Source organism: Panthera leo, chromosome A3 (assembly GCF_018350215.1).
Source record: "Panthera leo isolate Ple1 chromosome A3, P.leo_Ple1_pat1.1, whole genome shotgun sequence".
In the NCBI taxonomy this organism is placed as follows: Eukaryota; Metazoa; Chordata; class Mammalia; order Carnivora; family Felidae; genus Panthera; species Panthera leo.
In genome coordinates, this window is record NC_056681.1 from 35165960 (window position 1) to 35192690 (window position 26731).

Genomic DNA, 26731 nt, shown 5'->3' on the forward strand with positions numbered 1-26731 from the left:
TCCATGTTCTATATAGTTTTTAAATGTATTTTAAGTTTCAGTAATGTTGGGTGGGTGGCATCATTCTATAGAAACAAGAAAAATGTTCCTTAAAAGGCTTTTCTAAGTTAAGAGATTCCTTAGGGGGAGGGCTTGGGCATTGACAGGAGCTTCTGGTCACTTACTTATTGGAGTTCTGTGCTGTGAGGTCACCAGAGGATGAAGAATCCCTCCTTACAGAGACAATTTGGTACTTCTGCAATTGCCCATAATTACTTCTGCCTTCATGCATATGGTGATCTTTAGACACCTTGAACTCTGGGCTGCCCCAGTTCCCTCCCAAAATGATTTGAGTCTTGACCCAGTATTTCCCCCTTACCCTTTTCCTCTCCTGTCAGTTTCCAGTTTTCTTTCCTTGCCCTGTCAGATGACAGAGGCAGGGAATTTAGTGCAACTGCTTCTCCACCTTGCTTTAGCAAGAACTCCCATGACACACAGGAAAAATACAGAGCAAATATGGCTGCTCCAACTTCGGAGCTCTCTCCACAGATGGTTCTGTTCCTAAGCTGCATGGATGTAAAATGTCCCTGGGCTGAAGAAGAGAGATGACATCTCTTAACTATCAGAAACTGAAATTTGATGTGAAAACAGGCAGTAACATTTAAGACAGGGATGACTAGGAATGAATCAAAAAGGCTCCATTTAATTTCTTTAGTATTATTTTTCTACTAAACATAGAGTAAAATAGCCCTCTTGTTTACTCCCACACTCATACCCAATAGGAAAGTGCTAGGCTGGGTGCTAAGGTCAGTTTTCCTTTGTCAAATCCAGTGAGCCTTGGAGACGTGGGGTTGTCTTTGCTGCCTTATCTGTAAGTGCAAATGCCATGGACCTCAGCGCTTAGCCATTGCAGCGGCCTTATCACTGCGAGCCACTGCTGTTTGTGATGGGAAGCAGTTCCAAAGCAGATGGCAATTAAATGAGCATTAGTATTTCTCTCACCCACTGTTGTTTTTGATCATTTGTATATCTTATTACTGAGTGGTAAGGGGAACAAATAAGAGAGTTGATGCCATGCTTCCAGAATATATGGCACATCAGCATTATATTTAAATGTCACTCTGAGATGTGTTGCGTGAGCTGCTCGCCACCAGTTCCTTGAGCAGTGCTTATCACTGCTCCTAGAGCTGTAGGTTTTGTCTTCTGCACCTAGGCCCTTTTGTGCAAGGAAAGATGAAGTAGCCCTTTTGTTTATTTGCCTGTTCCTCCTTTCTGCCTGCCCTGTGATTAAAGAGCCATCATGGGGCCTGGGGGTGGGTGTTTCTTGCTGTCTCTGCCCAGCATCTTACAGGGTTGTTTTCCAAACCTTCTGCAAAGATAGTGGGCCGCTTCTTACATCACATGGTTCAAAAGGAGGAAAGTTGTTAATCAAGATGCCATTGCTGGGCCATGATCTCAGGATTTTCTGATAGAGTGAAAGGTCGCTCCATTTCTGCCTCTCCCTTGTGGATGCTAAAACACTTTTTTTCTATCAAACATTTGTTGGAAAATTGATTCGCGTTGCAGTGGTATCCATTATCATGGCTTCCTCTGAACTACAGAATATGTTGGTAAGAACACCAAGAAGAAAAGCTCCAGAGAAGGGGGCAGGATGGATTATGGAGAACTGGCTCAGGAGTTGCCAGGTGAGGTGAATTTAAACAGGCTCCTTATTACATCATTCCTAGAAATGTACTGTGGAGCCCAAGAAGAGGAGGACGCATAGGCATCTCCCAGTGTTACTTAACCACAAAGTCTTCCCCCACCCCCACCTACACCTAACATATCTCTATGCATTCTAGAAATGGAATTTGGGCAATGATTAATCATTTGCTAGAAGGTAAGAAACCTCATCTAAAATCATAGTTATGGGATTTGTTGATCTTTTTTAGCATTGCTTTGCAGAGATCCGGGGAATGTATATTTTTTCTGCTGCCTTTACCTCTTGATAAGATAGAAACCGTTGAGGGGAAAACAGGAGAGGATCTGAGCCAAGAGGGGGCCATCTAGGTGCCATGGTTGGTGTTCATCACCAAGGCACTCAAATTAAATGCCTTGAGAAACAACGGTTAAACAAGCAAACAGACAAAGACGGACCTCCCTTATAAAGACTGCAAGTATCTGGAAGTCTGTGCTGAGGAATTGCTACCTTCTTTTCAGTTCTTGGGGATGCTTAAATTGATGTTTTCAACTCTGGAAGTGAGGAAGGGTGGGTGGGAGGGAAGGAGGAGTGAAAAAACGAATATACATGGAAAGTCTTCACCACGAGCAACCAGACTTTTGGAAATGGCACTCAACCTAGAAATAGTGGGTTTTTTTCCTTAAGTATAAATAAGTAAAACTTCTGTTAAGTTCGGAAGAAAGAAGCAAATGAGAAAAGGCAGACTGGTTCTTTATTATTTTTTTTATTTTATTTGTTTTAAGTTTGTTTATTGATTTTGAGAGAGAAAGAGCATGAGCAGGGTAGGGGCGAAGAGAGTGGGGAGAGAGAGAATCCCAAGCAGGCCCTACTCTGCCAGTGCTGAGCCCGACACAGGGCTCGAACCCACGAACCACAAGATCATGACCTGAGCTGAAATCAAGAGTTGGACGCTTAACCAACTGAGCCACCCAGGTGCCCCAGACTGGTTCCTTTTTGAAAAGAAAGGTTCCAGAGCCTGTGCCTTGACTTCCAGGCATCTGGGAAATTTCAGCTTGCCCTTGTGGGTTCTGTAGGGTCAGGCTCTTGCATGCGCAGTCTGTACCCTGTTAGAAGGTCAGTGTGCCCTGTCCCTGGACACGCCTAGCACACAGGTCAATGTTGATCAGCATTTCAACTTCATTCTTGCCAGAGGGGATTGTCCTGTGGAATAGAGAACTACGTAACCAGCCACAGTGCTCCCCCAGTACAAGGGGAGGATGCCCATGAAATGCCACATTGGCACCAAAGAGAGATAACAGGTCTACTTGAATATGCAAATCTTTGGCCAAGAATATACTCTCCTGAGCTGAAGGAAGGAAAAATAACATTTTCCAATAGAGTTATACAAGCATATTAGAGGTATGAGATATTTGAGGGACAGCTTCTCATTCTCTGGTTATAAATTATTTTAAATGTTAATAAAAAGTGGTTTCCCTTTTTGATATGCAGCATATTTATATATAAATGTATATATAATATGTGCATGTATAATGTGTGTGTAAATCATTCTTTAAATGTCAGGTATATATATGGCTTTAGTCAGAGGAGAAACTAAGTTACAAAAGGAAAATTACCTTAAAGAGGCCTCGTCAGGTCTTGACTCTCTAATCCTAAGCCCTTTTGCTGAAAAATTTTGGTGGAACTATCCCATTGGCTGCCCTCTGCGTGGATGTATTACTCTAGCTGCAGCATGAGCACCTGCCACCATGTGGCAAAATCCCGTGTCCTAGAAGTATCTGATTTATTCAAAATTGCGAAGAATGAAGTGCTTGTCTCAAGTAACCTGGTAACCTAAGCCTTGTTCCAGGTATTTTATCTTTTTGACATCATCTTTTTGTCCCATGTGATTCAGTTTGAACAAGCCTTATTTCTACTTTGCGTATTTTTGTTGCCATTTGATCAAGAACACTATTGAGTTGTATATTATAAAAATTTTAAAGGCATATGTAACTGAAAAAGGCATCTCGTTTAAACTCAAATAATAAGGCACGATTTCAGAATCCAGGAACATAACTCCCCAGTGGCTTCTAGAATTGTTAATATTGGTAATTGAAGATAGGTTTAAGTAATGATATTTATCCAACTAATGGATAAATCTGCAGCATCTTATTTTGATGTATAATTTAGGCTATATCTACATAATCCTACAGCAGATGGCTGATCAGAAATCTCAGCCAGTTTGTCCTTGTAATACAAAGCAATATATAGCCTAGTTTACTGTATTGTGTCATGACTGTATGTTATAAAATATAGCACCTGTATTCAAGATCAGAATTGTACACAATCGACCCTCAAGGCTGGGATCATGACATAGCTGCAAGAAACAGGAAGAACACTGTGGGATTCAAAATATCCTTTCATCAAACCATGACAGGACGTTGGGGCGGTCTCCAGGGGCTGATGGATGGATGCTCCCTGTTAACAATGATAAAGCCTGTTTTATTTGAAAGATACACCCAAGAACAGAAGATTCATTCACTGCCATAACTTCAAGCTGAAGACGATTCACATATGTTGTCTACCTTGGATTCGGCTCCCTCTGCCTTTTGTAATTCCTGCATAGAAATTCCCAACTGACCAATGTTGACCCATAGGTAGGGACATCTCTACACCCCTCACGCAGCAGGAAGAAGTTACTGAAGCTGAGACCTGTGCCCAAATGCCAAAGATCTGCCACTGTCGATCTGTCAGGGGGAAGTATAGAGTCCACTTTTAGGCAACAGGCTTGAGCAATGAAAACTTGAGCAAGGCAGAAGGGCCCCCAGCGACCATCACCAAGCCGATGCGAACGGGCTCATTACGTGAGCCTCCTCAAAATAGCTATAGGCCCTAACTAACCAATGGGCTACTTAAAAACAAGCACAGTTATGAGAAAAGGGAAAATTTCACACTTTCCTATAAGCCCTCACTCTGCTCTATAACTGTGGCTCCTCACCATCACCTCCTCCTCGCAGGCAGTCTCCTTTTTGCTGTCCTGCCCACTGCTCCCTTGCAGCGTATTCAATAAATTTCTATCTCCTTAATAGATTTTTTTTAATCAGTTACCATTGGTAATCAAATTTGCCACATGATGGGAGACTTGAAACAACAGAAGTTTATTCTCTGACAGTTCTGGAGACTAGAAATTTAACATCAAAGACTTGGCTCTTGGGGAAATCCTTCCTTGCCTCTTTTGAGCTCCTGGCAGGCCTTAGCATCCCTTGGCCTGTAGCTCCATTTCTCCATTCTCTGACTTCATCATTCCCTAGCCTTTTTTCTCTTTGTCTTTGTGTGTCCCTTCTCATCTTATAATGTCACCAATCATTGGATTTAGAGCCTATCCTAATCCCTATCGCAGTCTTTAACTAATTACATACCCAAAGACCCTACTCGGAAATAAGGGGACATTCTGAAGTTCCAGACAGTCATGAATTTTGAAGGGCATTTTTGAACCTACTGAACCCTCTTAATTCTGCTGTACTTTCTTAGTACTTGCTCCTTCCATTAATTATTCTTAAATAACTATTTTAAAGCTTATTAGGAACATATCTTGTTATCAAGTATATAAGTTGTATCTTATATAGAGATACATCTCTCTTATGTATCTGAATCACTAATTTTCTGATAAAAGAAAATGCTAAATCTGTTTTTGTACTAACCTATTTCTTGCAAAGTCATCTTTCATAAAAAGAAAAAAACTTGTGGGGCGCCTGGGTGGCTCAGTCAGGTAAGTGTCCGACTGACTCAGGTCATGATCTCCTGTTTTGTGGGTTTTAGTCCTGTGTCAGGCTCTTTGCTGACAGCTCGGAGCCTGAATCCTACTTCAGATTCTGTGTCTCCCTCTCTCTCTCTCTTGCTCTCGCTCACTCTCGCTCTCTCAACAATAAACATTAAAAAAAGAAAAAACTTGAAAGTCCATCTAAATACCTAGCAGTAGAGAATAGTTTAGTACATAAACTCAATGGGACATTATTCATTCACTAAAAGTAATTTTTAAAACTATACAGGTATAACATAATAAATGAGAAAAGACAGATTGGGTAATTTCAAGTAAACCATACAAGATATGTATTCATGTGGAAAAAATTACACAAGAATATACAAAAATGAAAGTAGCTTGGTTAGTTTGGATGGGTTATGGATCATTTCACACTCTAAGGTCTTTATTGGTTTTATAATGGGCTCTAAGTGATTAAAGCCCTATCTGTTATTCCTACTGGAAGGACTACTAGTAACCTCTCAGAAATGCCATAAACACCCCAGGCCCTCAAACTAATGGTATACCATTAAGGATAAGCAAGTGCTTGTTTCCTAACAAGCCGGCCCTATGGATCATCTACTGAGATGTGCTGGTGGGAAACCAAGGCAAAGTATATCCAATGTGGGCACGTGCAGGGAGGCCTACACCAGGTAGGTTTTCTCCAAGTGAAGGGCAGGGGGTTCGGTGGGCATGGTTTGAGTTTCACCTTGCCCCATAACACTGTAGACAGGTGGAAGGAGGAGGCATTTTGGAGTCAGACACAGACGGACTAAAAGCCCTGAGCCAATTCAATGAGTTTAGACCACAACAAGTGGGACAGTCAGGCTTTATCTGCGCTCATGTGACCCATATGCAGTCACAGTACCTCCCCTGGAGTATTCTTAGAAGAAGAGAAAGTCAAGCCTAAATGACACATCAGGGAAACATTGATATTCAGAATGTGGGGCATTTCATAGGCTACCTGGTCAGTCTCCTCAACAAATCTATGCGTTGTGAAAAATAAATAGTAGCAGAGACTAGTCTAGATGAAAGTAAATTTAAGATACATAGTTATCAGAGACCTAGAATGGACTCTATCTTGATTCAAAAAAATTAATTGTAAATAGGGAACATATTAAGATGGGCCATTTATTATAGTAAGGAATTCCTGCCAACTTTGTTGGATAAAGTGTTGGTATGGTTGGTTCTGAAAGAAAACACCCCTTTTTAGAGATGCGTAGAGAAGTAATTAGAAATGAAATGCTGTAATGTCTGGAATTTGCCTTAAAATGTGTCAGCAGAGAGGAAAAAGAAAGAAAAAAGGAAGGATGATAGATGAAGGAAATGTAGTAGACTGTTTATAACTGTTAGGTCTTCATCAGTATATGAGGGGTTATTTTACCTTTCTCTCCACTTTTATGTATCTTTGAAAATGTTCATAATAATAAGGACTTAGAAAGGTAAATATTTTTCTGGAATATTAACTTCCAAGAAAATGATTATCTCTTATTTTTTCCTAAGCAAGATTTAAGAGCTAATTTGTTCACATTCCCCATTAGGAGAAAAAAGAGTTCTTAAGGACATAAGTGATAACCGGATTTAGACCTTCTTATATACCCTTGGTAGGAGAAAATAAATTGATGCAACTTCTTTGGAGGTCAATTTGTCAGTAACTACCAAAAGAACAAATACCCTTACCCATCATTCTAACCTCTAGTCATTTATGCTGTGGACATTGCAAATGTATGCTCAGAAATGTTCAAGGATGTTATTGCAATACATACAAGAAATAAATAACAATATACACTGGCTGTAGGAGTGTCAGGGAAGGAGATTTTTATATTTTATATGTTTGTTTATCATGCACATGTACTTTCTATTACAAAAAGGAAAAAAATTAAACAAAAATTATCTTAAGAATGTTATAAGGAGCCTGATTTTACTGGAAGAAATTGACACACATACAATTTTTGAAATTGGTAAATTATGTACTGTTTTAAGGTAATGAGAATAATTATTACTTCTATAGTATTGGTAAATAATGCAAAATTACATGAGATTCTGCTAGAAAGTACTTGAAACTCTTCAAATGACATTATATAAAAAATGAAGTTTTACTGTTTTTAAGTGCCAGGTGTATCTGAGAAAATGCTGGGGAAATACTTCATTTTAACTACCATGGAACCAAAATTGGCTTTAAATACGTATTAGCCTTCTTATCTAAAATTAAGACTTAGATACTGGAGGTACCTACTGTGTGCCAAGTTCTTTTTACATTTATCATTTCACTGAATGCTCCTAGTACACCTTCAGAGTGGGTGGTATCAGCCCTGATTTTCGAATGAAGAAACACAGTTGAGGACGTGAATCAACCCACTCAGAATCACACAAATTAGTCAATAACCCAGGGCAATTGACTTGCCCTGCCACACTGTCATCGTTATTCGGGGGGAAACCCAAAGAGAGAAAGTCATCTGGCCTTTGATCCTTGCCTTCCCTTCTTTCTTGTTTCCTGTAACTGGCTGTGTTTTCCAAACTTTGTCTTATTTCCTAGGAGAAGGTACTTAACAGAAGACATAACCCGGGTCTAGGATTATGAATTGTTTATTAGCTGAATTTTCTTGGGTGTTTATAGTAAGACAGAATCAACAGCTCATTGGCTTTTTCCCCCCCAGATATTGTGGATGCTTTATCAGATCCAAAGAAATTTCTTTCCATTACGGAAAAGAGAGCAGACCAAATGAGAGCTATGGGCATTGAAACTGTAAGTAGCAGTTGACTAAAGACAGCCAAGTTGGGGAATTTTGGTGGTCAGTGATGATAACAGCAAGAGAAAGTTATAAGTTAATATAGCAAACTTGAGTGTTTTTAAAACTGAAGTCATCAAGTCAACAAAATAGTTTCAAGGGACTGTAAAAGTGTAGCCTATTTAATAAATGGAAATCGATGACGCTTTGAGGAATGTTTAAAATACAGGATGCTTTTATGATACACTACAATACCCGTTAACCCAACTCAACAAATTAATGAAATTGACATTTACATTTCTTTGTTGTTTATGAAAGTCTTGCATCCCCCCTTCTCCCATTTCAGTGCACACTTGTGTTGTTTGTTCTTTTGTTTTTAAAGTTCCCTTTACCATACCCTGCTTGTAAAAGAGTTGCACCTTTTCTCCTGCCAGGCAAAGATCCATTAAGAGAGTTGTAGGGAAGTTGTTGAGTGGTTCAGACTGGATTCAGTAAGATAGAGAAAGCGCCAGACAGTTGAACGTGAGGTGGCTTACATCCGGGTTAACACAAACCTTTCTGTTCCAGAGTGACATAGCAGATGTGCCCAGTGATACTTCTAAGAATGACAAGAAAGGAAAGGCCAACACTGCCAAAGCAAACGTGACCCCGCAGAGCAGCTCTGAGCTCAGACCAACCACCACGGCGGCCCTGGGGTCTGGAGTGGAAGCCAAGAAAGGTAAAGGGGAGGTGTTTGAGCTCCTTGTGTGTTCTGGAAATTTTAGAGTCTTTTTGAAGGGTCTTTCTGAAGATCATTAGAGTTGCTAGTACTGCTCATTTTATTGCCCTATAAAACCCCAGAGCAGCAAGCTTTCTTGCAGATTGGACCAACTGCTTAATCTTCCTGAGTGTTTAACAGGGAGTCAACATTTGGATTTCATCTGCTAGATTCCTGCACCTTAGGGCACTGGGTACAATATCTGTAGTTTTGGGAAATGTTTGAATTCAGTCTCCTTGATGAAAAGAATCCCACACAATGAACTTCACTAATTCATCCCTGTGCTCTTTTGACTACCAGACAGGCAGTGGGCTCATGAACCAACAGAATCATCATTGTTCTGATATTTCCAGATTCCCTTATTGGCAGTTTGCCCGCATGGGTAGATATTGAGCATCCATGATTATTTGTGAAATTATCAGATGGGCATTTGAAGACCAATTCGATATGGTTACCTGTGGGTGAAATAAGATATCCTCAGAAGTGTCACCACAAAGAATTATGTGCCCCAGGTGCTAATATTCAGCTGGTATGTAGGGACACAACCATATTGGTTATTTAAAGTTGACTTCCATGCTTACTGGCTGGGCTTTCATTCTGATTGGATGGTGCCCATCCCACACGGTTAATTATACATTTTGAATGTCCTCCTTGATCATGAATCATTTACTAAACTCATTCTTCTTACTGTGATAAGAATTTTTTTGAGTGGTTTTTTACTCAGTATGTATATTTCCCACTTACGTGTGAATTCAGTGCCCTCCATGTTAGAGAATCAAGTTGTACCCTTAACTACACACAGTGCTACAGTTTAAGGTAAGAAATGACAGGCTTTTCCAAACCATGGCAGCATAGTAATTTAGCAGGAAACTAAGAGTGCGTGGAGCTTTATATAACAAATTAGAAAATGAGACTGCACAAAAGTAGCCCAAATTGTGCTTTGCCTGCAGCTGTTTGTTCTTCCCTGGAGATATAAGCAAGCCCATGATACAGGCTTTAGGCATTCCATTCCAGTACTGGTCATTATTAACATTAGCCGTTCAAACAGAGACAGTAGGAAATGGGAGAGTTTTTGTTTAAAGTGCTTGTATCATGCCCCCTAGTACATAAAGACATTAGTAATTTTAGTAAGTCAAGTGGCCTGAAAAATTGCAGTATGACCAGTTTACAGAAGGCAAAAGCAATCCTAGTTCTAGAAGGAATATGTTTGTGTTTAGAACTGTCTCACCCCTGGTTTCAAACAAGATACGAAAGAGCCAAGCATTTCTCATCTCCAGTCCAGTCTCTTCAACAGGCGCCCTGAGAAAGAGGGTCTACATGCTGTTTCCTTCTGGCCTTTATTTAGGAAAATTGGAAATCTACTGTATGTGACAAGACCAGGTTCTGTGAGAAATGCCTTCACATCTTCAGGGACCTCATGTGGCTAGAGGGGTAATGTAAACGGGGTCCCACACAACAGCCAGGCCAGGCAGTGGTCAGTGAGAGCTGATCCTTAGAAACAGGAGGGGAGAAGGCGTCCCTTCCAGCAAGTGTCCCAGAGAAGACTTATAAATGAGATCCCAATTGAGCTGGGCCTTGAAACTTAGATCTGACTTGAATAGAAAGTAATGAAATGCATTCTTCTCATGGATATATTGAATCACTATACTGGATGTTTGGGAATGCCTACATAGGGAAACCATGAGCTAGATGAAGTTCATGGAGAAGATTAATGTACAGTTTCGAAGGACATGTGTGGAGGTAACCATGCTCAGCAGAACCTGGTCTCAGTGAAGGGCTTATTTATTTTATTTTATTTTATTTTTATTTTATTTTGCATGGTGGCTTTTAGAAGAATGGCATAGAAGTGAAAGAGGGAAGTTTGTGGGTTTTCTTCCTACTCCTATCTATGAACGGGGGAGTCAAGAAATAAAATACTCCAGTGACCTTTGTAAGAAGAGGTGTCATTTGTGAAAGCAAGCTTCTTCCATAAGACAGAGAACTGTCTTAGAGTGCCTGGGTGGCTCAATCAGTTAAACGTCCGACTCGGTTTCCATTCAGGTCATGATCTCATGGTTCATGGGTTCGAGCCCCGCATCAGGCTCTACGCTGACAGTGCAGAGTCAGCTTGGGATTCATTCACTCATATTCTCTCTCTCTCTTTCTCTCTCTCTCTCAAAATAAATAAACTTTTAAAAAAAGACAGAGAGCTGTCTTAATTTGGGTCATCCCAAAGCAGACCCAAGGTTTCAAATGCAAGTAATTTATTGGGGGGCGGGGGGGGCAGGGTACAGTGTACACAGGTAGGGGCTTGGGGAGGTGACACAAGGTAGAGAAGGTAGCCGGTAGTCAGAGTGTGTTCAGGCTCCACAGAGGCACCTGGAACTCAGTGCCCCTGGGAACATTCTGAGGGCTAGTGTTGGACACTAACCTCAGAGGCATCCTCCTGGATGAGCAGGGGAACATATACTTTGACTACAGTCAGCCTTTTGTTGAGAGCTCCCATAGGAGGGATCAGTTCCCTAATGATTTTAGGTTGACCAAAGGGTGGTAAAGCATGTTTTGGAGGGAGAGTCCTCAGGTAACTTCCTCAGGCAGGAAAATGCAGGTGCTGGCAGTTGAAAGTCAACTAGAGTGGCCTGATATAGAGAGAGCAAGGTGTACAGGTCCAAGCCAAGCAGCATTTGCTGTGGAGGTGAGAAAGTTCTAATGGTTTCTCTTAGACACACAGCCAGACAGCAATAACTGCACCAATGCTGCTTGATTTTCTCTTTAAGAATAAGGAATCAATAAAACTAAACTCCTAGTTGATCTACAAATTACAGCTTAGGAGAAAACGAGTTATTTTTGAGCTTTGTTGAGAAGAACAAAAACTTTATGTGGTAAACCTCCATTTAGCCAAAATCTTTGGTGCCCAAAGTGTAGTGCTTAACCCCACTTGCACACCAGGGAAGCTCGTAGAACTGCACTGGCCAGTGTAGTAGCCACCTGCCACATGTAGCTATCCAAATTTAAACTTAAAAATTAACCCTTGAACACCTCAGCTGCACTAGCCACATTTCAGGTGCCCAACAGCCACATGTAGCTAGTGGCTGTCCGTTGTTGGACAGCTCACATGTGGAACACGGCCCCTGTCGCCAAAAGTTCTATTAGACCCACTTCTGAGGCCAACAGAGGGAATTGAGCATGTACCAATCCTGGTTCTGTGGAGTGTGAGTTTTTCCTGGCTAAATCCTTTATAGGAAGTATAATTTTTACAAGTTGTTTCTGTCTCAAAAAATGCAGAAACCAAGTTCGTGTTCCCATAGGTTCCTGTCCATAATGATTACTTTAACCAAGACCGAAAAAGAAGTCTCACTGGACTGGGTCAACTCTTTATATAGCCCCTCCAGGGATCTTGCATGCACCCCAATACTTTGTTCATTTTATAGAAGAGAAGACAAAGCTGGGGAGCCAGGATTCACGGCCTCTCACTCTTGGCAGTAAAGCCGGGAGTTAGCTTGTACGTTAGACTTAAGAGGTCAAAGAGCAACCCTGTGGTCCCTGGACACCCTTATCATAAATGTTCTAGATCACAGGACTGATTCCTCTTAGCCATGACTCCTTTTCCCACTTCCTCGCCCTCACATGGGCTGTGTGCATCTTCTTAAAATAAGTAAAACTGAAAAACAAGAGCCTGGGACTCAATCCTACCTTTCTTGATTGAGTATCTCATACCTAATTTTTTGGGATTCTAATGGAAATCAGTTATAGTACAGAGCACACATTCATTTTGTTTGTCTAAGATGAAAATCTGCAGTCAAACAGAAAATGTTTGGGGATCCTTCTACCACTGTGGTTGCCATGACGACACCTGGCCTAGCATCCTTCACTAGCAGGATAATTTAGTATGTTACTCCGGGTACTTAAGACAGCATCCTGTGAAGAATTCACTGGTCCATCACACAGAATAATAGCTGTTATAAAACAGTTTGAATTCAGGATGTCCTGTATGTTGAAGGCATGGCTGTGCTCAATAGCATATTGCTTAAAAATTAAATTTGGTGAAAGAAGCTGGGGAAAAAAATATTTTGTTCTTTGACGATGAGGTGAGAAAAGAGCTGGGAGGTAGTTGACTGGTATGATATACAAAGATAAAAGTAGTGTTAATAGATGCTGTGGTTTAGCACCCCATCGCCCCAGCTGCTATGTGTATTGGCTGATTTTTAATTTTTTTAATGTTTATTTTTGAGAGAGAGAGAGAGACACAGTGTGAGTGGGGGAGGGAGAGGGAGACACAGAATCTGAAGCAGGTTCCAGGCTCCGAGCTGTCAGCACAGAGCCTGATGTGGGGCTTGAACTCACGAACCATGAGATCATGACCTGAGCTGAAGTTGGACGCTTAACCAACTGAGCCACCCAGGTGCCCCTGTATTGGCTGATTTCAAATCACAGCTGCAACCCTCTCAGAGGACTGCCCTCCCAGACTGTGGCGGTGCCCTTGTCTGGGAACACCTGGAAGGTTTTGTGCAACCTCTGAAGCCAGTGGCTATTATGGGGTTACAAAAGTCCAGTCTTCTTACCTTGAGGTAGAACAACTCCAGAGGGCTATGTACTCTAAAGAGCTCTCTGAAGGGTCAGGCTGAGGTTGGATTTCCCCTAGAAATACACCGTACCTTCTTCCTCTGCCCTGTTCTGCTTCTCTCACTGCCCTGAGTGTTTCTCTTGAGCACCTTTCCCTAGTAAGTCATGTGCACAAGGAATTCCAACTCAGGCTTTGCTCGTAAGGAACCTGAACGAAGATGATAAACATGCCAACTGTCTATTTAATTGCTTTGTAATAAGAAATTAAGATGCTTATATCCATAACCATCCACATAAAGCTGCTTCACTGTCTTTAGATGAGATTTCAAAGTGATGAATTTTGTATTATCAGTTATTCTGTTTAATTTTTAATACACACAGTGCTTTAATTTTTTTTAAGGTATCGAACTTATCCCTCAAGTGAGGATAGAAGATTTAAAGCAGATGAAGGTAAAATAGCTCATTTTGCAAGCACTCTTCCATTACCTATATTGGTGAAACCAATATATTTTTGTTTCTCACCAGATGTATTCATTGTGGCTACAAAAAAATTGATTTTGGGCCCTCTTTGCTTCTTCCACAGGCTTACTTGAAGCATTTAAAGAAACAACAGAAGGAGCTAAATTCTTTAAAGAAGAAACATGCTAAGGTACATCGTGCTGAGCGTGTGTGCATACGTGTGTGTGATTTTGTTTGCTGGTTTGTCTTTTAGCTCTCAGATGAAAACCTCAAGCTGTTGTTCTGTGTGATGGACCAGTGAATTCTTCACAGGCAAAAACATGGCTTAGAAACTGACACCAACCAACTGGGCAGTAGTACCTTGATCTTAACTGGTAGGAAATGAGGTTTAAAAATAGAATCCATTTGGGATTGGTTGTCACTGATTTATAATCTGCATTTCTGACATTTACCTCAGAAGCATAACAGAGCTTCACCCATTTAAAAATTGTTTAATAATCATGGGGCACCTGGGTGGCATAGTCAGTTAAGCATCCAGACTCCTCTCTACCCCTCCCCCAGCTTGTGTGCTCTTTCCCTCCCCCTGCGCCCACTCAAAATAAGTAAATAAACTTTAAAACTATTTAATAATCAGACTTTATCCAAGAGTCTGGCTAGGCTAGAGTCAGTCTCTGGCTAGAAGCACCCAAATCCCCTGGGTTACTGGCAAGTCATTTGCCACACACAGGGCATGGAGGGAGGTGCTAGCCAGCCCTGACTCTCTCACCCATGGCTCCTAGAGAGAGGGCTTTTCTCACTTGTCCCATTATGTAAACTCTGCTCAGTGACCTACTTCCGAAATAGAGTTGTTTTTTCTCTTCGCCCATAAGAAGAGGTTTTTTTGACTGTGATCATGAGAAATTCTAAGAGCTGGTTGCAAATTTAAGAGAAGAGCAGCAGCTGGTCTCAGGAGTTCTCGTGTGGGCTGAACACTTCACAGCACTCCATCATCCTGCTCCCAGTCCCTCCTCACAGAGAAAGGAGGAAAACACGATACCTCTTTCCTTCCCAAGATGGATCATGACAGCCACTGGGGCTGGAAGGGTAATGTGTGTGTTCCTCCGTTACAGGCAGCCGGAGCAAGAGAAACTTAATTTCTTGAAAGGACTTCTGAGTTCTTTTAAACTTATCATGAGTTCTACTTTGTACTGTGACTCAGAACTCAAACCGAGGCATGTCTCTAGAGCTGGACTTGAATGGCCTATCTTCTAATCACTCTGGATATTAAAAGCACAAAGCTCGTGGGGCACGTGGGTGGCTCAGGCAGTTAAGCATCTGACTCTTGATTTCAGCTCAGGTCATGATCTTGCGGTTCGTGAGTTTGAGCCCTGCATTGGGCTCTGCACCAGCAGTATGAAACCTGCTTTGGATTCTTTGTCTCCCTTCCTCGCCCCCCGCCTCTCTCTCAAATAAATAATCATTTAAAAAATGTTTAAATTCAAAGCTCGTGGCCCCAATTTAAGTTTGTGCTGCTTTGAGAAATTCATCCCATTCTTGGCCTAGTAATATTCCCTGTATTATTGAATGGATGGTTCAGTGCATTTGCTCCACAGACTATTTGCTCCTAATTTCATGAATAAGTCCACTGAGTAGAATTCCTTCTTATTGCCCATAGGGGAGACTTGCCACAGATTTTCAGAAGTGTAGGAGACAAAGCTGCTTAAAGCAGTGTTTTCAATTTTGTTGGTCGTTGGCAACAACCTAGAGTATGGAAAGGCAGCAGAAGAGAGGGAGAAAAGGAAATAAGGAAGAATGCAACGTACCTTTGATTATTAGGGATGGAGTTGGTAGCCATATGGTAAGGCATCATCCCCCAGATTTTCTTTCCATTTAACTTGGATCTCTGTCATTGATGCTGACATCTCAGGGGCCTGTGGGCTCTTTGGAAACTTCTACTTTTAACCTCACCCTCATTAAATATTTCCTTGAGGCATGACCAGGAGACATATACTGTGACATAATAAAAATAATCATGGCAGCTAGAATTTTTGCATGCAAAGTATTTTCCAGATGCTGTGCACAGAACTTTATATATATCATCTCATTTAATACTCTCCACCCTATAAGGCAAATTCTGTTTAAGTCTCCATTTTACATGTGAAATTAAGAAATTAAGGATTAGGCAGGTTAAGGAATTGAACTAATGTCCCAGCATTGGAGAGCAGCAGAGCCAGAATTTGAACCCAAGCCATCTGACTCTAGAACCCATACTCTTACTTCATTATTCTGTGAAGGATGTTAGATGCTTTAACAAGTAAACAAGTTCCCCTCGCTGCAGCAAATGCAATGGCAGCACACAGCTTGTTATGAAAATCCCCATCTAGTTTGGACAATGTCAGTACACTGGTTACCTGTACAGCTACTGAGGAAAGATGATCCTCAATTCTTTAGAACTTGACCTACATACTACTGAGAAGGATTATCTGTTGATATCCTTCTCTGAACCTTTGAGTCCAGACTGACTCAGGTTGGCAAACATGCCCGTCTGCTTCATCAGAAAAGTGCCCAAGATGGTGTCTTCGTCAAATTGGCGTAGACTGGGTGGCTTAAGCAACAAACATTTATTTCTTAAAGTATGGAGGCTGGATGTCCAAGGTCAAGTTGCAGCAGATTCAGAGCCCCCTTTCTGGATTTGGGATAGCCTCCTTGCTATGTCCTCACATGGTGGAAAGGGCTAACATTTCTCTCATGTCTCTTATAAGGGCACTAATTACATTCATGAGGGCTCTGCCCTCATGACCTAGTCACTTCCCAAAGACCCCCTCTCCAGATTCCACCACGTTGGAAATTAGGGCTTCAACATAGGAATTTGGAGGGGAGACAGAACATTCAGTCCATTAATAGGTGGAAAATTACTTTTCTGTGAGACAGTTTAGAGCTGACCTTGGTGGATCTTCCCCTCAGACAACACTGCACTTAATTCAGCCAAATCCATTTCTTCACTCTTGTTGGCAGGGACGCCTCCATGTTGTGTCATAACCAGTAGATCCCAGATGGCTGAAAGACTGTACGTTGCCTTCATTTGTAGAAAACAGAGGAGCTTCTTGGAGCCCCATATTATAATGGAACCAACACCTAAAAGAAGATTTTTAAATCTCCCTAAATCCGCAAATCTGAATTGTGTGGACCTTCATAACTGCGTTAGGGAGCATTTTTTGGAGGAAGCATTCAAAATTCCTTAGGTTGAGCGACAGAGTAAATTGACATGGTAAAATATTCCATGCTTGCCTATTGCCTTTCAGAGTGCTTTTCAGAAGTATTTCTGAGCAGGGCAATGCATTTCACAGCTTGTTTTCATATCCTTATGCACCACAGAAGTCCATGTTACAAGTGTGTGATTATAAGCTTATGAATGAATCCCTTCTCCTACATTCGGTACACAGGGGACCCACTTTTTTATTCAGACTGCTTCGGCAGCGTAATTTATGAATTCTGAATTCTGTAGTGTTTTTATATAAAACTACTAATAAGGCTAACATTTATTTAATGCCAGTTTTGTATTACACATTTTATATACATTCGCAAATCCTCACAGTATCCCCAAAACCCAAATGACACTGCCCACATTCTAGACATGAATAAAATGAGGGAGGTGAGTCCCTTGCCTAGAGTAATATAACTAGTTAATGCTGGTAACGAGCCTCATTTGCTTACTTTGAACGCACACCTTTTACAACTCACCACATTATCCACATTTATTAAAAATGCACTCCAGGGTGGCTCAGTTTGTTGAGCATTTCACTCTTGATTTCGGCTCAGGTCATGATTCCAGAGTCATGGGATCGAGCCCTGTGTCGGGCTTTGTGTTGAGTGTGGAGCCTGCTTGGGATTCTCTCTCTCCCTCTGCCCCAGGATGTGAACTAAAATTCTGACTCCAGAACTCATGCCCCCCTTTTTTTTTCCCAAGTTTTTGGAGTATCATTGGCATGCAATGTTAAATTAGTTGCAGCAGTGCAAGGTAGGGACTTGATAAGTTTATATACTGTTTTGTGCTCACAACAAGTGTAGCTACATCTGTCACCATAAAAGGCTATTATGGTACCATTGAGTATATTCCTTATGCTGTACTTTTTATTCCTGTGACCTATCATTCTATAACTAGAATCTATCTCTCACTTCCATTCACCCATTTTGCCCATCCCCCTAACCCTGTCCTCTCTGGCAACCATCAGTCTGTATTTATAGGTCTGATTCTGCTTTTTGTTTATTTATTCATTTGGTTTGGCTTATTTTTTTTTTCATGTTTGTTTATTTTTGAGAGACAGAGTACAAGTGAGGGAGGGGAAGAGAGAGAGAGACACACAGAATCTGAAACAGGCTCCAGGCTTCGAGCTATCAGCACAGAGCCCAATGCAGGACTTGAACTCACCAACCATGAGACTGTGACCCAAGTCAAAGTTGGACGCTTAACTGACTGAACCATCCAGGCGTCCCTGTTTTTGGTGTTTTTAGATCCCACATATGAGTGAAATCATATGGTATTTGTCTTTCTCTGACTTATTTCACTTAGCATAATATCCTCTAGGTCCATCCATGTTGTTGCAAATGGCATGATCTCATATTTTTTATGGCTGCATAATATTCCATCTTATGTATATGTTTATGTATACACACACACACACACACACACACACACACACACACAGTAACTCACCCTACATCTTCCTTATCCGTTTGTCTACCAATGGACACCTGCATTGCTGCCACATCTTGGTTGTTGTAACTATAGAGATGCGTATATGTTTCTTAATTAGTGTTTTCTTTGAGTAAATACTCAGTAGTGGAATTCCATTACCCCTGAATTTTCACACATTGATTTTTCTTTCTCACATCTTCTTGGTGGTCTTAGTAAAAGGTTTTTAAGAGCCATCATGATTCTATCAGGACACAAATATCTTGGCTTCCTTTGGAACTGTTTTTTTCAACATATGATCCTTGGGCCAGGAGCTGGAGGCTTTGTAAAAAATGCATATGCTTGCATCTGAGACTTAGTTATAATCACCAAGAAGAGGCCTAGTAAATAAATAAGCTCCTCTCCTTCACACATTAAAATTAAATTTTGAGAATTGTTTCTTTAGGAATATTATTTGGCACTCTTCATTGTCCCTTGACCCCTAGTGGAACCCCCCCTCCACTTGCCTTCAAGCTGTAGACCAGTCCTCCTTAAAAAAACAGATTTTGACCTGTTGTCAAGTGAGAAAAAATACCCCCAGCCTTTTTGTGAAACATCTATAAACCCTTTTTAACTGTTTTGAAGCAACCTAAGATGGGGCTGAGATTTGCTACTGTAAGGCCTTGGGTTATAAAGCAACTATTGAGGAGGGAACCTGGCCCAGGCTGTACCCTGCCAACCACAGCATCCATGCATCAACCTTAGCAGTTGGCAGCTAAGAGCAGAGGCTCTTACCTAGTCCATATTATTACTGCAGGGACTTTCCACTCTTACACATCAGCTGAGGTAAATAATGCCACTTCTTAGACCTACAGGGAAGCAGAGAATCCCAGTGGCTTAAGACACAAATGTAATATGCAAAAGAAGTCTTGTTTTCAAACTTGAAGGTTAACCACAGGATGGAAGAGGAATTCTGGTGTAGGAGGATCTATCACTTGCAAGAGAGCCACAGAAATAGGCATGTGAGCTGCTTTTAGGATACTAAGAGAAAAATCAGGGATAATGACCATTTGAGCCTCAAATGAGATCAGGATGCTAGCTAACATGCCTAGATTTTAGAAAATGGCAGGGGTCAATGGCCATTGTTTTTGACCCTGTGAGTGCAGCTGACAATCAGACTTTTTTTTTTTAATATATGAAATTTATTGTCAAATTGGTTTCCATACAACACCCAGTGCTCATCCCAAAAGCTGCCCTCCTCAATACCCATCACCCACCCTCCCCTCCCTCCCACCCCCCATCAACCCTCAGCTTGTTCTCAGTTTTTAACAGTCTCTTATGCTTTGGCTCTCTCCCACTCTAACCTCTTTTTTTTTTTTTTCCCTTCCCCTCCCCCATGGGCTTCTGTTACGTTTCTCAGGATCCACATAAGAGTGAAACCATATGGTATCTGTCTTTCTCTGTATGGCTTATTTCACTTAGCATCACACTCTCCAGTTCCATCCACGTTGCTACAAAAGGCCATATTTCATTTTTTCTCATTGCCACGTAGTATTCCATTGTGTATATAAACCACAATTTCTTTATCCATTCATCAGTTGATGGACATTTAGGCTCTTTCCATAATTTGGCTATTGTTGAGAGTGCTGCTATAAACATTGGGGTACAAGTGCCCCTATGCATCAGTACTCCTGTATCCCTTGGATAAATTCCTAGCAGTGCTATTGCTGGGTCATAGGGTAGGTCTATTTTTAATTTTCTGAGGAACCTCCACACTGCTTTCCATAGCGGCTGCACCAATTTGCATTCCCACCAACAGTGCAAGAGGGTTCCCGTTTCTCCACATCCTCTCCAGCATCTATAGTCTCCTGATTTGTTCATTTTGGCCAGACTTTAGCCTCTACTACAAAGCTGCAATCATCAAGATAGCATGGTATTGGCACAAAAACAGACACATAGACCAATGAAATAGAATAGAAACCCCAGAACTAGACCCACAAACGTATGGCCAACTCATCTTTGACAAAGCAGGAAAGAACATCCAATGGAAAAAAGACAGTCTCTTTAACAAATGGTGCTGGGAGAACTGGATGACAATCAGACTTTTATGTGTCTCTCACTTTCTAGAACCACCTCTCCATTTGAAATGGAAACTAGGGAAATGGTTTTCAAGTGTCCATTAGAAGAGACACAGCAAAAACAGAACTAAGCAACAGTCATCTCCCCTAATGCATGACTCACTGGAGTCCAGAAATAGGTTTTCTTTCATTAAGAAATGGGCATACGCTTCAATTGTCTGATGTGGTTAAATTCTTAGAGCCAATAAAACCCAAAGTTGGTTAACTAGCCTCAATAACCCATTAGAGGAATAATTACAATGTAAATGCCTATAGGGACCAAATAAGAAGGAAGTTGGCCAGATACGGAAAGCAGAAGAACATTCATTCCCATTCAAGAGGCACGTCAGACTTAGCTCCTGCCATTGGTGCCTTGAGAGTCCATGGGCCAGCTTCATTCTCAAAAGGGGACTCATAAAATCTGGACTCTTAGATGAACTTCCATGTCTTTAAATATTGGCCCCTAATTCAGTTTTCTTTCAAAGCACATGTGAGTTTGAGGAGTGGACTTAACATTTATAGACTGGATGCATCCGCTGGGATAGCAGTTTGCAACATCACCATCAGATGAGTCAGATGAAATGCCTGAGAAACTAACATTTGGCATTTCAGTAAAGCTACTAATGGAAAATTTGTTCTTTGCTATACAAGCAATTTAGCTGATAACATCAAGACTGCTGTTAAACTCATCAATTGTAATTCATAATAAGACCTCAATGCCAGACCCATAAGTCTGTCATGAAGTTGAAAGGGCCCAAGACACAGCAACACCCACGGAGGCAGCTTACTGCTGACCTCAGAGTCACATGCTGAGCAAACATGATTTACTCCAATTTTCCAGTAGGATCTGTGGTGCAGTCGTTCACGCCCACTGCCCAGTCAGTCACAAGAATGAATTGTAGCAAAAGTTTCTCCCGAAAGAAGCTGAGTGTACTCTTCACTCCAATGAAAAATGTACAAATCCTGCTAAAAGCTGTACATGCATTCTCCCCAAAGTGTCCCAATTGAGATTGACTTTTCAATGAACACATTTAATTTTGATACTCTTGACCTGAATGAATGAAAAAATATGTATGCCTCTTCCATGGCATGTCATGGTTTAATTAATGACCAAAGAATAAAGTCAATGATAGATTTGTTCTGCGTGAAAATGGACTGAGGGATCATTTCCTGGTTCCTCTATTTTGTACTTCGGGAAGCTGAATCTTGACCCCCAATCAGACAATAATCAGTAATTAGGACCCCATTCCTTTGTAAAAGAAGTTGGTATTTGGAAAGCTAATTATCCCCAAACACTTCTGTCATCACTGCATACCACAAAGGAATCATTTTGAGCACATAGAGAAACACAGAGATCATTTTTCCAGACCAAGTTTCTTGTTATTTGTATTACCTGTAATCATTGCAATTCAATATGCTTCTAAACTTTCATATTATTTCTGCATACATTAGGTAATTTTGCAGCTCATAACCAACCCACAAATTAGGTTGTGCAAGTGGATCTTGTTTAGTTTTCTAATAAAGTGAGGGCTGGAAAGATTAGTGTGTGTTTCACAAAGCCACTTGGCTACTGATTGGCTGAGCTAAGACCAGATTCCAAGTCCTCTTGCTGTCTTCCCTTGCTATTTTTTTCATTCATACAACAAACATTTATTGAGCATCTGCTGTGTACCAACCTTTGTGCCATGTACAAAGACTTGCCCTACCCTTATAGAGCATAGTCTTACCTACTGGAATCCATCATGAACACCTTTCTGGCACAAACAGCCTCATTCATATCTAATTGGGTGAATAAGATTCACCAGAATATTTCCTTAAGAAATAGTCTGTCAACTTCCAAGCTTCAAAGCCTCTCCTTTTCTTGTGCTGTGCTAGGATATTTAAAGGAACAACCTTCTCCACCCTCCCTTTGATACTTGCAAGAAACAGGAAAGCAGAAAGATTACATAGGAAATATTCTTAATATGTTTGAATCCGCACTTGCAAAGAGCCTCTTATTTATTTGCCCAGGAAGATTAACACATGTACGGAGCAGGCATAATGCCTTTAAATCTTAAAAGGAAGACTAATAATAGGGCATTTTGGTAGGCTTGTTTTTGTCCACAGCAACGCAAGCTTAGTTAAATCCATTCAAATAAGGATACGTTAACATGTTGATTCCTGAGGCAGTTGATTCATCATGGAGGGAAGGTTTACTGACTTAATTATTCTAATTGCTGTCCCTTATCCGAAGTCACTCTATATTATCATGGATATTGAATAATATAAACAGGTTATTATAGTTTGAATAAGATATAGCACACATTTGAAATAGGATTGATACTATATTTACTTTTAGTCCTAACAACCCTGTGAACTAGGTATTGCTCTCCCAGTTACAAAGATGAACAGATCAAGAGGCCCAGTGACTTGCCCCGGGATTTGAGACTGAAGATCCCATGTCCTGAACTCAATGCCACATTGCAAAAACCCTGGCTGAAATGTGTTTATAACACCAAGTGCACATACATTGAGAATGTTAGATTTATGAGGTGTTTCAACCACAGCTTAAGCAAGATGCTGTTACCTACAATTCCCTGACACCAAATCCACAGCAAGATAGCATCACCTTGGACCACCCTTTGTCCCCGTTGTCAATTTCTGTTTTGAGAACCTCCCCACCCAGCACTACCCTCCTCCACGACTTCTCCCAAAGATATTTATCCAAATGGACAAAAATTCCAGGAACATGTGCACTAACGTGTTTCCAAAAAATACACGTACGACCAAAATGTAGTTCAAGTCCTATGTTAATTGACTAACAGTGCTGGGAAATTTAGGAAATCTTGGAAAAGTTAAAAATCACTTCTTTTATATTTTATGAAATCTTTTTTTTTCATTTTATTTTTTTTTCAATATATGAAGTTTATTGTCAAACTGGTTTCCATACAACACCCAGTGCTCATCCAAAAAGGTGCCTTCCTCAATACCCATCACCCACCCTCCCCTCCCTCCCACCCCCCATCAACCCTCAGTTTGTTCTCACTTTTTAAGAGTCTCTTATGCTTTGGCTCTCTCCCACTCTAACCTCTTTTTTTTTCCTTCCCCTCCCCCATGGGTTTCTGTTAAGTTTCTATGGAAAGAGCCTAAATGTCCATCAACTGATGAATGGATAAAGAAATTATGAAATCTTTTAAAGACATTCATAAATTAGGTTTCCTTCAAGTCTAGCCTAACTTAGGAAGAACTTTTTTTTTAATTAAGTAACTTAATTTAAAAAATAAGTAAAAGGAGGGGTGCCTGTGTGGTTCAGTCAGTTGAGCATCCAACTCTTTTTTTTTTAATATTTATTTAATTTTGAGAGAGAGAGAGAGAGAATGTGAGCAGGGGAGTGGGGCGCAGAAACTGAAGCAGGCTCCAGCCTCTGAGCTGTTAGCACAGAGCCCGATGCAGGACTCAAACCCACGAACCATGAGATCATGACCTGAGCCGAAGTCAAGTGCCCAACCGACTGAGCCACCAGGTGCCCCAGTTGAGTGTCCAACTCTTGATTTTGACTCAGGTCATGATCCCAGGGTCTTGGAATCTAGCCCCATGATGGGCTCCGTGCTGAACATAGAGTCTGCTTAAGATTCTCTCTCTCTCTGCCCCTCCCCCACTAATGCATGCATGCTCACTCATGCGTGCACTGGCTTGCGCTCTCTCTAAAATACTAAAAGGAAATAGGACTGTGAGGGAGGTTACATAACCCAAGCAACATTTGTCCCTTCCAGTCTTTAGTACCATCCTATCTGCCTAGTTTCTCAAGAGTAAGACTAGGATATAACATCAAGTATCACTTAGAGTTAGGTATTACTGATTGTGCTGATTTCCTCTCTGTTTGGCTTGCTGAGAAGCTAAGGAAATCTGACTTCAGAGAAGTCACTGACTGTGGCCAAGTTATCAGGAGGAAAGAATGTTTATGGAAAAACTCTTATTTTCTAAGTGTTGTAGCCCCAACTTCAATGATGACAGGAAGCAGATGGGGAAAGATTTGAAATATCTGTAAAACTTATGGCCACAGCTCCTGGACACTATGTCCTCCTCGTGAATGCACCTAGGTGAGGAAGCCAGTGGAAGATCCCAGTGATGAGGATTTGCAGTCAGATAACAGTGACAACCCCACTGGCAATTCTCACTATTGAGTGATGGTATTTAAGACCTTCCAAAATGTGCTGGGTGTTTAGAAGCCATGTCACATGTGAATAGATAGCATGTGAAAGAGAAAATATGGGAGCTGAACTTGTGTATTTGAGGACCAATGTGTGAAAAGGGCTGTGGACTCATTAGGTGTCTCAGCACAACAAAGATGAACCGTAGAAGTCCTATGAAGAACATGGATATGTAGAAGACAGGACTTGAGGCCGATTGGTGCTGCCCTGTAGTAGGCAGGGATGCCCTTTGAGGGGGGTACATTCATTAGGCTGAGGCTATGGACTCCCTTGTTGGAATATCCCTGTTCAAGAAACTCTTGTGTTGGGTGGGAGGTTGGAAATCCTTCCAGTTCTCAGAATTGGTTACTCCTTGATTTCTAAACCAAGATTCTGGGAAAGCTGGTGAAAATCATGCCAGCCCAACATAGGTGAAGTTTACTAACCATCAGGAAGAGTCCTTGTAACTACAGATTCAGCTTGTAACTACAGATTGTTCTTCTTCAGGAGCACAGCACCATGCAGAAGCTGCATTGCACACAAGTTGACAAAATTGTGGCACAGTATGACAAAGAGAAGTCGACGCATGAGAAAATCCTAGAGAAGGCAATGAAGAAGAAGGGGTAATGGCTCTTTATTTCCTTCCAGAGGCTTTTCACCTTTTTATATTTTGTCTTTTCGCACAGTGACGCTGACTGTTTAGGCCAAGGAAGAACTTGGTCTTGACTGTGTGTTCTTTAAAAGTTTTTCCTGGGAATTAAGAGATTCATTCAGCTGAAGGCAGGGATTAAGGTGGAAAAGAAGAGCTTTATTCATGTTCGACAGCCATTGGTAGATGACACAGTAACTAATGTCTCTCCTGTGTTTTCCACCCAGGTGGAAAACTCAGGTGTTTTTAAGATGAATGGAGGGGAAAGGAAGGACAAGCTGAAGTTGGGAAATTTTGAAATTACAGAAACCATTTTGCATCACCATAAAATAAATATTAAGGTTGATCCACTCTTGGAGACAAAAATACAATCTTAGTTTTTAATATTACAAGGATCTTTAGCCCATGTCCCCAGATAAGACTGTTAAAGAAAACCTATCATTGAATTTAGTATAAAAGATTTTGTCTAGAATTAAGCCCAGGTGATATTTCTGCGATGCTACAAGCTCACCAAATAGCAGACTGAAGAGAAAGCATACTCAGTGCCAGCCCTTGAGAGGTAACAGTTTTGATGAAGTCCTAGCATTTTTAGAATAATGCTTCTCTCGGAGACATTCTCAGTAATATCGTGAAGCATTCCGACTTAGGGCATAATACATCAGAGCATATATGCTGAAGACAAGCTCAGAACCTGTTCTGGTTTCAGCAGTGTATAGATATTACAAAAGGAAAAAATAATCACTGAAATAAGCAGTAATGGTTGCTGGGAAATTGCCTTGTATATTTCCTCCTCACAATAGAAGAAGAAGCAAAAATTGCCCTATGATGCCAAGAAACGCTATTTTCTGCCTTGCTGGCATGTGTAAAAGACAAAAATCTGGCTTTACAACCAGAAAGAGCTTAAAAATTCACTTCAAGGCCGAGGACCTATTTTCTAGTTTTTATCTCAAATAATATTTTATTGAATAAATGAAAAATAGCCTAAAGAAAAGCAGGAACCAAAATGGAAACTCTGACAACATACCCTTAACAATGAAATCATTGTTAAGTCTGGAGTGTCTCTTTGTGTAGTGGTTGAATTGAGTAATCACGATACAGATATTTTGTAAGGTATACATCTGTTACTAGAAATACTGATGTTGCCCAATGAGCCATGGCCTCCCATGTTTGATGAACAAATTGTCTTCATTAGAAAGCTTTGAAGCAAAGGCTCATGGGATGGG

The 26731-nt window shown here is 41.0% G+C and overlaps 1 protein-coding gene across 8 annotated transcripts in view; it reads left to right on the forward strand.

Moving 5' to 3' along the window:
• The window catches only part of PLCB4 (phospholipase C beta 4), a 388300-nt gene that overhangs the window by 343919 nt on the left and 17650 nt on the right, over window positions 1–26731 (forward strand). For all 8 annotated transcript variants that reach the window (XM_042931605.1, XM_042931606.1, XM_042931609.1 and 5 more), the window contains 5 exons: window positions 8093–8181; window positions 8732–8882; window positions 13864–13913; window positions 14047–14112; window positions 25367–25482. In XM_042931605.1, coding sequence (XP_042787539.1) covers window positions 8093–8181; window positions 8732–8882; window positions 13864–13913; window positions 14047–14112; window positions 25367–25482 — 472 coding nt within the window. The remainder of the gene's footprint in view (window positions 1–8092; window positions 8182–8731; window positions 8883–13863; window positions 13914–14046; window positions 14113–25366; window positions 25483–26731) is intronic.